General features: G+C 31.6%; 1 protein-coding gene across 1 annotated transcript in view; it reads left to right on the forward strand.

Moving 5' to 3' along the window:
• Window positions 1-13,615, forward strand: part of LOC106644035 (sorbitol dehydrogenase) — a 185,068-nt gene extending 171,453 nt beyond the window's left edge. The window contains exon 8 of the mRNA XM_089598079.1: window positions 13,028-13,615. Within this exon, the coding sequence (XP_089454205.1) occupies window positions 13,028-13,190 (163 nt within the window). The 3' untranslated portion in view covers window positions 13,191-13,615. The remainder of the gene's footprint in view (window positions 1-13,027) is intronic.
• Window positions 13,616-16,574: the final 2,959 nt, after the last annotated feature.

Here is a 16,574-nt window from a genome sequence, read left to right on the forward strand (position 1 = left end):
TATGCCAACTAAAATATATTTGATTGAAACATCAAGCCGTTTAAGAAGGGGGTGACTTTAAAATTGGAACGTTACCTTTTATAATAATCCCGAAAGAGACACTCAGATCATGTTGTCCTTTTCACTTTCACGATAAATGATCACGTGACCTTAAATAACTTAACTAGTTTATCTTGTAGTGAATAAAAAATACGTATCTTCAAACATTCACAAATTTTTCGTCAATTTCTTACTTTCATATGAAAAATGAATACAGTCTGCTTAGAGTTCATAAAATTTGCTGTTTCTCTCAAGTTAAGAGCTTGTATACAAATCCACAATTTGTATATGCAATCATGAGTCATCGGCATGCAACAGACGATCTTTAACCTGATGCAAAAGCTGGTCTACTAGTTCATTCACCATACCTCTAAATTATAAATTTTATGAATAAGGCTTTTTTGTTAGAGTGTGTGTGTGTGTGTGTGTGTGCGTGTGTGTATGTGTGTCAGTACACCCATTACGGAAAAAGTAGTTTAAAAATTTGCAAAAGCGAAGGGCCAATGTTAAAATTGTATTTAAATGTTTATTTAAGTAATATCTTGTCAACGATAGCAGAAAAGATAAAAATTACAATATTAGCGTATAGAGTGAAGAATTTTCTATTAATAATGTCTTTTATTTATCTTTTGACACGCACAAAATTTTGTACGAAACATAAGTAAAGAAATTGCGGTATTTACTATAAGAGTAAGTCAGAAGAAGAGAGCGGCTGCTTCCAATGGTAGCAGCGAAATCCAGCCGTACCCGGTACCCCCTTCATACTCCAAAGCGGTCAACATAGCCTGGCTGCATGGCTACTGTAGCTATGTTTGCGAAAGGGGCTCGGTAAGTTTCAGTTAATGTTTCAACTTAAAAAGCTTAAAATCGAAAGTTAACGACGATTTTTTCAGATGACAAAAACATTTTTATTTTCAAACAGTTAAGAAACTTTTCTTTTTAATGCTAACAGCTCTGGCTCGCAAAGCCAAATCGAGACTGGAAACAAAAATACGCAGCAGTCATTCGCAACGCAATAACAAACGACAAATCATAATTAATTTTCGTTGACATGACAACGGAACCATCATATTCGATTTTACGTTCTCCTACTTATTCAAATTATCAACGAGAGTAAATTTATTATTCATTATTTTTCGTTAAGTAAATCGAAATTGTAAACCGAGTCAAAAACTAAAAAAAATTGTATAAAACTCAAAAATAGTTGTTGTGGACTTACTGCAATGTATGTGCTGGAGCATGAGAAGGGTAAGGCTGAACTTCACCGCTACTGCTGAAAGCGGCCAATCTCTTCTTTTTACTTACTCTTATAGTACATACCGCAATTTCATTACTAATGTTTTGTATAAAATTTTGTGCGTGTCAAAAGATAAATAAAAGACATTATTAATAGAAAATTTTTTGGTCATGAAATTTCTAATTCAGGGGTAGGTATAGCGAATGGTCTATACTTACGCGGCGCGACGAAGCCTGGGCCTTTAAGCCGGGAAGGAGTTTTTGCCAACTTTGCAAGTACTTATTAAAAGTTTTCTATCTCAGCTGGTTTTTGATCAATAATTCGATACTTTTTGAAAATCTTCTTTCATTACTGAGGAAAATCTTTGTCGCTGAATGAAGCTGGAACGAGCCACGTAGCAGTCCCAATATCGCAGAAAATTAAAGTGTTATGCAAACTAAGAAAATTCTAATCGACTGTAATATTATAGCAAAAAATATACAGTGTAAGCTATGCCTCGAAAATTCTTCATTTTACAATAATAATTAGTTGATAAGTGATAATAAGCTATTATGATAAAAATTACAAGTTTTCAACACTTAAATTATTCAAAACATTCAAGCTATAATAAAAACTGTGCCTTATCTACTACGCGTCAAAATCATAACTTTTAGAAGAGTACTGTAGTTGATAATGCGGTAAACAATTAAGTAATTATTGATACCTGACTATATTCAAAAATTCACGTTTTTTATATTTAAAGGGCTACGAAAAGTATTTCAGCAAAAATAGTCTTCGTACTTCAACAATTATAAGAAGCAAAGATAAAATAAACGTTTAAGAAAATATGATTTACCGTTTTGCAACAAACAAATAGTAAATCAGCGACAATGGAATATTTTCAGTAACTTTAACAAGTTTTAGTGCTTTTTAGTATTCCAAAAAATATTTCAGGACTAACTCTGCACCTTATAAACAGTATGTACAGAGGTACATAACAATTCTTAAAAAAAGTACATTTTGCTGTTTGGTGATAAATAATTAGTCGGTTAGAAAAAATCGTGTATTTTTGTAACTTTTCGAAGTTTTCTTACTTTCAAAGGCTCCGAACAATAATTTAGGATTTAACGAAGTATGTACCTTGTGAATGATAAGCATAGTAGATATTTAAAAAGGTTTTTAAGTAATACACTGTGCCATTTTAAAATGAACAATTTGTTAGTTACCGGAAACCGAGTAGTTTCGTAACTATTTTCCAGTCTCATTCCTTTTAATTGCTCCAAACTATATTTCAGAACTAAGCAGAATGTGCACCTTATAGACAATACGTACAAAAGTTAAAAATAAGTGTTAAAAGGGCTTACTTTTCGGTTCTGCTATAAATAATTTGTTTCATTAGTAAAAAACGTGTATATTCGTTAATTTTACCAAGTTTCATAACGTTTAAGAGCTCCAAACAGGTAATTATTAGTATTCAACAAAGTACGTAATCTACAAAAATTTAGTGAACTTACTTATCACATAATTTATTTCATTTCTGTAGTTCTGTAAATGTCATGAAATGTAAAAAAAATAACTGGATTGCAACAACGACGCAAAACCAAAAAAAAAAGTTGTCATTATAATTTTCACCGACTACCAGCCTCCCATAGCTTAAAAACTTGAACAGATTATAAATAAATACAATAAATATAGATTCTATTCATTTTTACTAAGGTATAACAGCTAAACAAATAGTTATGATCTTTTTCACGATTTTGTGCGAATACGCTAACACGCCTATTGATGGAAAACTTTTAACTTTTACTGCCTGCCGGCCTTCCATAGCTTGAAAACTCATACAGATTATAAATAAATATAAAAGAAATACATTCTATTCATTTCTCCCGTGGCACAAGAGCTAAAAAATTAATTATGTTTTTTTTCCTGATTTCGTGCGTGTACGCTTATACGCCCATCCGCAGAGAACTTTTAATTTCCACTGCCTGCCGGCCTGCCACAGCTTGAAAACTTATAAAGATCATAAATAAATACAATAAAAATATATTCTATTCGTTTTTACAGTGGCTTGAGAGCTAAGAAATTTATTATGTTTTTTTTCCTGATTCCGTGCGTATACGCTTTTACGCCTATCCACGGAAAACTTCTAATTTCCACTGCCTGCCAGCCTCCTATAGCTTAAAAACTTAGACAGAGTATAAGTAGATCAATTTAAAATATATTTTATTTATTTTTACCGTGGCACAAGAGCTTACAAATTAATGATGATTTTTTTCGATTTTGTGCGAGGCTATGTCGGCGCGAGGCTCGTTGCAGCTTTATTTTATTTCTCATTGTTGTTTTAAAAACTTAATTATTTAAAGACAACTTCATGCTGTATTCATCAGCTTTGCAAAAGATGTATTTTTTTATATTGATGCCACAATTTTTTCATAGTTTCTGAAAAGTTTTTGCTAAAATATTCAAAAATACGCGATTTTTTTGAATGAATTATTTACATATTGTAAACTAGAAAAGTGTACCCTCCTCACAGTTGTGTAGAAATTTTCTGTATATAATATTTTGATTCTTAATATTTTATTTGATGCTACAGTATTGCTTGGAGGCCTTATAATTAGGATATTATGGATACATCTACGAAAAGACTCGAACTTCGCTGAATAACTAAATATGTATTGCAAAAGGACCCTGCCCTCCCAGATGTTTTGAAATTATGACGTAAACATGTTGCTTACAAGGAAAATTGTTTGACTTATGCTTAAAAATTATTTGGTGCCATAAACAAAACGAAAACATACAAAACTTTAAATAAAATACTGTAGTTCCACTGATTGACAAATTGTTTATTTCGAGCTGGCAAAGCGTTACCTCCCAGAGGTTTGTAAATTATTATGTGTATACATTGTTTAGATGATTTTACATGTTGTATTCATTCGAAAACGTTTGTATGTCCAGAATAGAAAGAAAATCTGAATAAAATTTACGAATATACTTTATTTTCTATAATTAACAAATTATTTCTTACAACCTGACAAAGTGTTCTTGAGTTATCATGCGTATTATGTGTATAAAGTAGATACTTTGTTTAGTACTAACAATTGCTTAGAGCCCGTAACTGAATGAAACATTTGGAAATTTAAAAATAACACTTAACTTTTGCTGATTTAATAAATATTTATTGCAAACACTGGCAAAGTGAACCATTTTAGAAAATTCAAAAATATCTTCTAAATATATTCATCATTATTAGAGCTGAATAAAAAGGTTCAATCAATACAAACAATAATACGAACACAATTAATTTTCTTTACCTCGTGGTATAATCAATGCTCTTGCCCTTTACTACTTGCCCATGTTTTGAGTGACGTTGATATTTTAATTTCTTGTTCATTAATTTTGACATTGTGTATGGGCAATTTATTTATTACTTTGACTGTCATGCAGGCTAACAGCAACGGCAGTGTTATTGTGCATCCAGTAGTGGTAGAAAAAAAGAAAAGGGTCTATTTACCACGAAAATTTCGCCCAGTTTGGAAGGATGTGAAAGGTTTCAGAAGATGGATCATTCTCAAACCTTCTCAGCCACATGAAACTGGTTGTAGTGTATGCCAAATCACTATGCAGCCCAATTTCGACACATTAGTGACACATGCGCGAAGTTTAAATCACTGTCAAGCAGTTGGATTGCGCGATCCACCACCGATGACCAACCTCACAATTCCATCAAAAAGGAACAGCCGAGAAGAATTAAAAAAAATAAAAATAGAAGTAGGCGTAGTTGCGGCAGCTGTAGATCTTGAGATGCCAATGAAAGATGTCCCTCGGTTGATAAATTATTTTAAAAACCTTTCAAACAATTCGAGAGACGCTATTTATCGGGTGAAAGTGGGAGCAACAAAAGCTCGGGGTATCGCTGTTTATATTTTGGGGGTCACTGAACAAAAAGATTTAGCGCTAATTTTACGCGATACCTTTTTTTCTATCTGCGTTGACGAGTCGACGGACGTCAGTAAAAACAAATGCTTGGCAATAGTCGTTCGGTTTTGCGACCCAAGTACCAACGGAATCGTGAGTAATCTTTGGGAATTAGTCCCTGTTTTCGAAGCAGGACAGGAAGGCAAAGCCACAGCTAAGCTATTAATGGCATGCATTCAAACGTCTCTTGACAGCCAAAAAGTAGCCGTTGATAATATCTCCTCATGTTGTTTTGATGGTTGTAGTACAATGATTGGAGGAATAAACGGCCTCAAAGGACGTTTGAATGCTGCAATCCCTGGAATAATTTGCGTCCAATGTCCTGCTCACATGACGCATCTATGCATTCAACACAGCATGGACGAGCTACCCAAATATATTTCAACATTTATTTTAAATGTGTACGGAATGATAAACAGCTTATAAGAAACACTACGATTTTGCCCAGCTTCAGATAGATCTGTACTCATTTACTCAAGCAATTTTGAAAAAGAGTTCAACTCGCTGGTTGTCTCTCGAAGGCTGTACAGAGAAGATTTTACAACAATGGGATGCAATAGAGCAGTTTTCAAAGGAATCCGCTGAAAAAACGATTTGATTGCTAAATCAGTTTATTATACCATGACAAAAACAGATACTAAAGCTTACTTACTCTTATTAAATGCACTTTTGCCAAAAATGAGTGCCTTAAATCGTTTTTTTCAACAGGAAGGAGTAGTTATTCCATTCACTGCAGAAAAGATTGATTTGACCTTCAAAAACATCGCAGCATGTATTATAAAAAAGGAAGCACTTGATGATATTGCTGTGTTCAACTCTGCCGCAAGTAGGTCTCATCAAGACGTCAATATTTTTAAGGAACAAGATTATTTAAAATACGTCGATTTTAATCTGGGCGACGAAATTGTACATATTTTACGAGAATACGACGTAGAAATGAAAACTTTCTGTAAATCTTCGTTTAGTTTTATTTTTTCAGCCTTATATAAAATGCAAGAACGTTTCAAAAACGTATACAATGACATATTCAAGACAATAGAATGCTTGCAATCACGTTATGCCATGTCTGCTGAATATCGAAAAACGAGCCCAACATGTTTTGAAAAACTTCTAATATGCTACGGAAAACTATGTGATGAAAGGGAAAAGAAAAAATGACGTTAACAGTGGAAAATTTTATCAGCACTGCCAGTCCCTGAAGATTTAATTAAAAAAGGCGTGAAAATTAAAAAATACTGGGAGTGCATTGTTAATTATCACAACAATAAAGGTAGAAAGAGTTTTTTTCAACTTGCTCGCTTCAGTTTTTTTGTATTGTGTACACCCCATGCTAATGCCGGGCCCGAGCGCGTTTTTAGCTGGCAAAATGACTGCAAAACAAAAATCAAGAATTTGATGAAAATATCCACTGTGAATGGAATACTACAAGCAAAACAGACAGTTAAAAAAATGGTGGAGAGAACTTTAAGGCTACAGATGATATGATAAACATTGTATTACAAAATAAGTATTGTTAAGTTTCTAATTAATATAATAAAAGAAATTTTTCCTTTCTAAAATCATCATTATCATCGTCATTATCATTATCATTTATATCATTATTATTTTTATTATTACTGTAGTTGCCATCAGCATAAGAATCATCACCGTATTCATATGAATAGAAGTATAAACATCCAAGTTATAAATTTGCAAAATAAAAATTTGTTTTCTAGAAGTACACTATGTCTTTTATTGTTATAAAGAATAGTAGTCTTTCTATAAAAGAAATTATTGATATGTACCGATGTACTTAGAGCGTACAAGTATATGCTTCTAATGAGATGATTTGTGCTTATTGGTTATTGAAAGTAAACCAATTTTTATTAGGTGTGCATGAATGACGTTTACAGTGAGACCTTCTGCACTATCTGAAAGGTACAAATGCCTCTTACAAATGTTGTGTATGGTTCTTATTTTATTTCGTGTTACTTATTTAAAGTACTGGTAAAGACAGGTTAAACTTTCAAGGTGTATTTAAACTGATAATTCTCTTTTTGAGCGAAAATTAAAATAAAATAGTGCACACTTTTTTTGTTTTAGTTTTTCAAACTATTAATGGACGATTTTTTAATAGTTTGCCTAAAACAGACATAAATAATATACAGTTGAAAGTACAGACAATACTGATAGTGATGTACAGGCTCTTTTTTTTTTAAATAAGTTCCTACACTAACGTAGTGTTTTTATTTTTTAGGCTTTATTGTAAGCGAGTACATAATATAGCCTTGTTTCAGTAAGGCACATTCTTACATTACTGGTGATGTATTACATTATTGATTACTTTTTACATTATTAGTACAGTACAATCCATTGGTGCGGGGATGTGATCTCACAGAGACCATCTCGAGTGCAAGGGATGTATGTGAGTCGGTGATGGACAGTTTTGCTACGAGAAGGTCGCCGCATCACTTCACGAAGAGCATTGTGCGGTGAAAAAGCACATGTGAAAATTCACAGAGGTACTTGCTTGAAAGTTGAACTGGTTGGGAATCAAACCACGGTCTCTCGCAAGCCGACTCACAACCTAGCTGATCAAGCCACGCACGCAGCTTAATTGATGTACAGTTAACGTACATCGTTCGATACAGATACTTGGCGTATTTCGTTTACATTTTTCGCAATTTGTAGTCCAAATTTATCTTGTAACAGTAAATAACTGTCAAAATTTTCTATCTCTGCAGCTAATACTCACCCTGCTTTGACGGTTATAGTATATATTTGGTAAATAGTAGGTTTTATAATGAAAATTAAACTAATTCATTAATAAAAAAAAAGGAAAAATGCTCTCAGTCATCGGAGTATAACAATTCAGTGCTATCGTATAATTTCTCTTATCTTCGAACTTAATTTGGTGTGATCTCTCGGATAGTACGTAAGTAATAATAAACAAAATGGTTTTGAAATCTGTAAAAATAAAGTCGGAAATTATGGCTTTCAGTTTTTACTGTTTGACTATTATATATTTCTAACGAAAGTATTAATAACTACAACACAATTCAAAATTTAATTTTGACAGGCTTAGATATGCTTACATCTCGTAACCTACATAAATAAAAAGCTTTTTAATGTAGTTTATAAATTGACGTCACAATGCAATGGTTAATTTCTAAATATACATGCCCACGCAGACCGTACCAAAAAAAAATGGACAAAAAATTTTAAGGAGTTTCGTCAAGAATACGAAGAAGTTTATTCCAGCATAAATTTTTTTTTTTGTTTGTAATTTTTAATTGATTTTCTTTAACAATATTCGATTTTTGCAATGAAATAAATGTTCATGACTTCATTAATTGTATAGGTATTGAGAAACGCAACAAATTTCGTATACAAGTTCACAATTGTTGACGAATCAAAAAAATTGAGTTCAATACGATGCTCCAAGCAAATCTTATCAAAATTAGCTATTTTTACGACTGTTCTGTAATCATCGAATTACGCAATTAGAAAAAATAACGTGCAAATATCAGTTATAAAAAGTACTGTATTAAAAATATCATACAATAAAAACTATTTCCATTTCACTTCTTACAGTCATTCGCGAGGGTGCATTAATGTAAAATATTAATTACTAAGCTACTGCTCGCAGACATTAGTGTATAAGTAGTTTTTGATTATTAAAATCTGTATCTATCCCAGTGAACAACGATAATTTTTGAATGCTAACAGCAGACTACCTCTGAAAACGAAAAAAATTTGTTGTGTCTCAAAACCCAGTAATTATCAAACAATTGTAAAAAAAACGATAATTTGTTGATGACGTTTGTTAGGGGCATCGTATCAAAATAAATTTACTTGTAAAATACGTAGAGAACAATAAGCTTGTATAAGAAATTGGTTGCATTTCTCGATTGAAAAATCAAGTATTGTTCAAAAGACTCTGTTAAAATTTAAAACGAAAATATATTTTTTTCAACGGCAATAATCTTGTTTCTATTCTTGACGAAATGCCTTAAAAATTTTGGTCTAACTTTTTGTGTACGCTCTGTGCGGGCAAATAAATTTGCAAAATAACAATTGCATTGTGACGTCATCTCATGAAATAAACAAAAAAGCTTGCGCATGGTTCAAGATGCTTGTCATGCGTGCTTGATCTCAAATTTTCCATCAATTGTATCAAAAAAAAAAATTTTACAAATATATGTAGATTTTTTTAAAAAACAGGAAATTCAGGGCTTTTTTGCAACATAAGGTTGCAAAAAACAAATTTTTTAATATTTGAAATGACCATAATCAATAGAGAATATCAGGACGAATAATGTTGTTTGTATACTATTAAATCAGACTGATGGGAAAGAAATACCAAGTCGAAATAAAATAACAAGTTCAATTGATTTTCATAATATGTTCCATATGAAGCCAACGCCTTGGTTGGACAACACCATGTTTTCAAATAAGTGGACTACACGTGTTAGCGATTAAAATGATTTCCTTTCTGGTGGCAGAAATTCTCTTTTTCATAATTTTGTCGTGCTTCAACTACCGGACTAACACGAGTATATAAACACCATGGAATGAACGTGGATACACTGATTTGTAGGTAAAAAAATTAATTTCTACCTGACACATCTCCATTCTACGTGAGAGTGAACTTGATGATATGATCAAAATCTAAAGCTCTACAATAAATACGTCGTACCTAAGTAACTTACGAGCAAAGCATAATTATGTACTACAAGTGTTTAATTAAGCAGTGAGTTATATTTACTTACATGATTTTTATTTTTGTGCATCTATGAATCGGAATGTACGTTTCTCACTATTGAAATGTATTAATGTATGATTACGAATTAACTATACCTATTTGACCCAGTGATTAAAAGTAAGTATAAAATTGACTCGTCCTTTTTACCCCTATTTTGGGCAAGATACAGAAAATTATTCCTACATTTAACAGGGGGACGGAAATAATTTATTAAATAAGAAAATGTAATTAGTATTAAAGTCAAGTTATGATCCTAAATATGTAAATGTATCTACCTAAACATGATTATTTATATTTAAAAAGCATTTACCCATATTATTTTATACTTATTATTATTATTGATAAAATAGAGGATGATCAAAGGGCAAATGGAATTTTATTGTTTAAGCTTGTTTTACTATTATCATTAGTATCATTGGTAAAAAATGGTAGGTCTGAAAGAATCGGAATGATGTGGGTTCATTCGCTGGTTTAATACAAAATAGCTGAAAAATAAAAAAGTCAAGCACTATGCGACATTTTGTCGAGGGGGCTTGTTTTATAAGTATTGGCATAATTAAAAATAGCAGTGGAAGTCTGAGGCAACCTGAAATATGAGGTAACAGTTACTTTCGTAACAAATACGTTTATGGCACATGACTCTAAATGAAGTAAGTATCTATTAAACAACTAATTGCAGCAATGTTTTGTAGCGCAGCTTGTACGTACGTTACTTAATATACAAGATTATACACCAGCTCTCTTTGTGCGTATTTAAAAAGCACTAGATTTTACTAGATCATATGTCGTTATTAAGCGAGCTAATTTGGTGCGATGGTAACCAATCTTGCATATAAGGTAAGACAGTGAATTTCCATACCAATTCATTGGCTATATTATTCATATTTTGTATTTATTAATTCATTCCAATAAAACTTTACTATGAGCACTAACATAACATTATTAAATAATAATATTTATCTCCTAGGCATTTTCCGATACCAAAATAAGGTTTATATTCATTGTAATTAATTCCACTAGTAAGTTCTTTTACTGGACATTGTTTATTAACAAAGGGCATAAAAATTATTCTGACATTGTAAATGAGTTTTATTTGATAAATCATAAATTATCAATGCATTAAATCCTGTATGTCAAATATATTTTTTTTGGAGATTTTTGGTATTTTTGAACTTCCCGCAAGTTTGACAGTCTTATTTGAAAACACTGGTCTCACTATTGCGGTACTGACTGGAGTGGGGAAGCATGTCGGTTGTTTTAAGGGGGCTCCAGCGAGCACTGATACTAACTCGAAAACTATTCGGTCAGTTGGTATGACTGCTGTGAGTATATATCTATGCATACGTGTATATATATGTGAGCTGGCGAGCACCATCATTTATATATGATGTATCCGTACCTATGGTAAACAAATAAAAGCCTCTGTCATGTACAAAGCGTTTTATTTAGAATTAGTTTTTTTGTGTTATAAAAAATGAAAGGAATCATACATCACTGTAACAGTCATAAAGACTTGCAGGATGCTAAAATGATTTTGCAAGAGCAAAAAAGAAGTAAAAAAGTAATTGATGATAACAAACAAAAATCAAATGTATTAAAAGGTATCAATTATGATAAGATAATTTATAAAATGGCCAAAGAATCTATATCAACAGAAGTATTAGTAGATGCATATTTTAAAAAGATCCTACAAATGGTATTACCTTATTATTATCTATGAGTGTAAATAATAAAGTAAGAGCTGTTTCCAATATCAAAATTGTTGACGCAATTTGTGATAAAATAAAAAGTAATTGCAGTTAAAATTTTTCAATTTTCTATTTTAGTAACAAAAAAAGTAAGTGTAAGTAATCTATAGGAGAACACGATTAAAAAGAGTTACAAATAACATGAATCTTATGTCAGTACTTAAAGTGTAACTCCGAAATATTTAAAAGTGTGCTCCTTACAAAAAACAAAAAGGCATTCCGTCATGACCCTGCTAATTCAATGACTTGATCAATACTTTACGAAATATCTCAAATATTTCCAGGCTTACCTATATTTTTAAAGGTACCATCTGAAAGCTGAGATGTTTTTCTATAAAACAGTTACAGTCCTGATATGTAACTCCTTGATTATTGTTAGAAAATATGGATGTTTTCACGTTGCTCCATGAGAGGCTATGTATAATGCACAAACTTTGAGAGCAAATATCTCAAAATTTTACAGGGTTAGAGGAGTAAATAAGGACACCATTGAAATCAGCTTGTTTTTATCTATAAATTAGGCTGCCTGTGATCTCCTAACTCCTCCCGCTGGAGCCCCCTTCAATCTGTCCCTTTTTGCTAGCTCACTCTTAGTCCCAGAACGCACCATAAGAAGCTTCGCTTCAATATATCGGTAGAGTATTTGTAAAATTTTTATAAGTTTGTCTTAGTATTCTCAATGTGATTTAAAAAATATATTTTTAGGTGCGTGCACGTGACGATAAAAGAATTCACATAAAATAACCCAATACTAGCTTAACAGTAAACTGGTGCACTTCTATTTTAAGATAAAATGTATCGTTAGAATTAAGTCTCAAAATATTTCACTTTTAATAGTTAAGATTTTATTAGAAATCTAGCCTTATCAGTTAGAAGAACTTGAAATATCTTCTTACAAGTTAGGCTAAGTACTGTTAAAGCATAAAAAGTTGACCGTACTGCATAGTACTCTTACTGTTGTAAGAAGACTTCATAGAATGTAATGATTTATACTATTGCTTCTAAAAGTTAGAAAAGCAGTAATTCAATTTGACAAACCAACAATGGAGTCATTTATTCCAAAAATATTTTGAAACACTTTTACTTATAAGAACTCTAAAGATTATTTATGTTAAACCAATAGAATTTTATTGATATCAGTCCTTACAGTTGGATACTTAATTTTACGTTTCATAACTATCACTTTGAGCTGATGTTTCGTTGCCTTGTGCTTATAGCAGAAAAAAAGGTTATATAGACAATCGTAAAAAAGATATTATATTTATCGAGCTCTGTATAATAAGATTTGATCTTGTTCAATTTTAGTTATCCTACGGCACTGGATCTGGTATCAAAAAAAAACGTTAATGTCAAGGAGCTAATTACCCACAGATTCAAGCTAGAAGAAACATTACAAGCCTTCGACTGCTCAAAATCTGGTGCTGCTGTTAAAGTTATGATCAATTGTGACTCAAACAAAATAGAATAACTTATAAGATGACAGATTTTCTGACACTATCACGGCAGAAGAATTTTGATAAAATTGTATTTTGTCTTACAGTGTCTTGTAACTGTTGATTTTTTTTGGTATTAAAATTCAGTAAAATAAAAAAAACAGATATATGTATACTTTACCTTAGAACCAGGAGATAGTTTTGTAGATTGTAGAGACTCTTCTTTTAGCTATTATATAAAGCTTAAAAACTTGAAGATCTTGATAAAATATGTAAATAGACTACAGCTATCATACTTTTCCTCTTATTATTTTAAACTTATTTGTGTGAGTTTAAAATAACAAGATAACAAACATGTTAGATTCTTTTAAGTAATAAACACAAGTGCTCGATCATGACAAAACATGTTTATGTAAAAATAAATTAAAAGTTATTGTTACGAACCACAACTTGTAAAACAGCATCCTGATGAATAATTTAGGATAAGAAAAAGCTTATTAATAACCATAGTTAACCAACGTAATATCTGAGCTCAATTCAGTGCACCTAAGAAGTATGAATTTAATACAGCCTATATGAATATACCTTTCATTGTTAATTATTTTTGCAAAGGTAGCTCACTAGTCAGACACAAATTATTTATGATAAGAAACAATAAATGCCTTATACTTTAAACCTTAGACAAAAAGATGTTAAAAAGAGTTAGGCTTAGTAATGTAGCAAAATTACAAAAGATTATTTTACACAGAAAAAATTTATCACTATAAAATTTTTATTCATCTTATCATTACACAACGCAACAAAGCAAGACAACTTAGAAGTTTAATGAGAACAAAAATTAGGAGAATTTTCGTTATAACTGTAAACTTAGTACAATGGGCAAAGTAGAATGCGCACTTGTAAGATTAATAAAATTGAATACTAATAATACGTATTCATGCAAGAAAAAGTAAATGCTAATCAAACCAACAACACCCACAATGCATTTAAAAAATCAAACCAGTTTTAATTGTTATTCTTTCAGTATCAGTAACGAAACTAAGTAAGTAATTTAAATATCTAAATAAAAAGCACTAAATAAAAGAAATCATTAGATAATCCATGCATGAGAGCTGTAAGATAATGCGAGCTAACTAAGCAAGCAACTTTTTAAAACTTTCCTTTACTGTTACTATAGCATTGTGTTAAAGAAGAAAAAGTTTCGATAAGCTTTTGTCACTTTTAGTAACGTCCATCTATTGCCAGTAACGTCTGCTACATGGTAGCCCTTGTGAGACGCTGATATTTTGCCTAGTTGTCAATCCGCCTAATTCATAACATGTTGCCTAATTTTTTACCTTTCGCTTACGATTTATGTCACTTCGCCTAATTTCAAAATTTGTTTCAGCTAACACAACTTTTGTATGTGTGCACATGTCATTACGTCTAAAATGTATGTCACTTCGCCTAATAATCATGACATTTTTCCTCATTGTCATATCATTCTGACATTTCGCTTATGGTGTATGTCACGTGGTCACGGTGGTGCAGCGGTAGAGTTGCAGTTCCATTGATCTCCAAGGTTACGCAGCATTTAGTGCGGTAAGTAATTAGATGGGTCTCCGTTCAAGTCTTGCCATTTTGCCTGTGCTGTTGATTTTCAAGGGTCGATTAACTGTTTTTCTTACGATTCTTCAACGTAATCATAGGTAAGATTAGGTAAGTCCTGGTGTTTATATGTATAAACATCTGGTCATTACCTAGATTTGCACCAATGGCTGAAAAATACTACTCTGAGAAAAGTAGTGTTAGAAAACGTATTATAACTATAATAAAAATCAATATATTTCTTAGAAGCTGAGACGTACTCGTCATATTATAAAAATTACTATGCTACATAGTAAAACCAGATTATATTAAAATTTGCTATATAACATAGTAATTTTTACTTAATTCAGAAATAATTATTACATTCAAGTAAGAGAAGAAAAATATACATTTATATTATGTTATGCAGGCAATATACATGTATAACTAACAAAAGATTAAGATATATAGTTTGTATTTGTGTATAGACATTTTTATTTCCTTAAGATACTTATGTCTTTGTCTTTGTGGTTAGCCTTGTGTTACTGCTGTGCCAACGGTATGCCATATAAAATCTTTTTGTTATGTGTACTTAACTGTATACTAGAGAATCAATAATTTGAGGCACCGTTGATTCTTACTGCTCCACGGAATAGTATGCATTACGCCGCAGAGCCAGGCACCGTTTCCCTTACTATCAGATGGCACGGTAGCATTACGCCATACTGACGAGGAGTTCCACAGCGTTTGGGACATATGGAAAAAACCACAGAGGTACCCGCGAAAAAGTAACGGAGCGGAGTCTTAAACACGAACACCCCAGACGGAGGGCAAGCGCTCTATCACTTAAGCCACTGTGAACTCTAGATATTCGTGTATTTTAAAAATCATGTTATTTTAAAAAAGGTCTGCATTGACCGGTAATTGAACCTCCATCCTTTGGCTCCCATATAAGGCTCCGTAACCACTATACCACGGTATATTATGTCTGCTCAAGCCTGGATAAAGTACATGTTGTGGGAACGTGTACTGTTTATGATACACAATAAAGTTAAAAATGGAAGGGTTATAGATTACAGTTTGAACGGATAATTAGTCGATTCAAAATTATTTGTCTGTACGTATCTATTTTTAACCCTTATAAATCAAAAAATATGTTGCTCGTTATGATTACATTAGTATAACCTTAAATTTAAAACTCAATAGGCGTGTACACCTCTAGACATTGTATGAAATTAGTTTTGAACATAGTGATTTTTAATATACTAAATAGCAATGCAGTGGAATTAGTTAAATAGCAGATTCTAATTTAGAATGTTGGACATTTTAAATAAAACGATTCCAAAAAAATTTACTATGTTGTACAGCAAAATTCATACCATCACAGTTTTTACTATATTAGACAGAGTAACTTTTATTATGTCATGCAATAATTTTTGTAGGGCTGCCACATAACAATAATTATTTAAAATATAAAAATAATTACTACAAATGTAATAATTTGCTTCAACAGGTGAGTATATCTCTGCTTTCCTAAAAATGTAGTAATTTTTAGAATAGTTACAATACTTTTTTAACATTTGTTTATTTTCAGTGTATGTTTATGTAAAAAAAGCTATGTCTGAGCCTAAGGGCAATGATGAATAATAGAAAAAAAAAAAGACTGTACGTCACTTCACTTCACAATTGTAAAACTAGTTATACAAAATTACCGAGGATCAATTAACTGTTGAGAGGTAGTAGTTCAAATAGCGTTTATTTGATAGCGTATGTATTTACAATAGCGGTAAGCGGAGCTCAGAGCGCAATTAATGTTGGCTCTTTGCTTGTTGAGACGTATCTGGTTTATTACA

Source organism: Copidosoma floridanum, unplaced genomic scaffold (assembly GCF_036245765.1).
Source record: "Copidosoma floridanum isolate Cflo_tuat_1 unplaced genomic scaffold, Cflo_Japanese_pri ptg000005l, whole genome shotgun sequence".
Taxonomy (NCBI): domain Eukaryota; kingdom Metazoa; phylum Arthropoda; class Insecta; order Hymenoptera; family Encyrtidae; genus Copidosoma; species Copidosoma floridanum.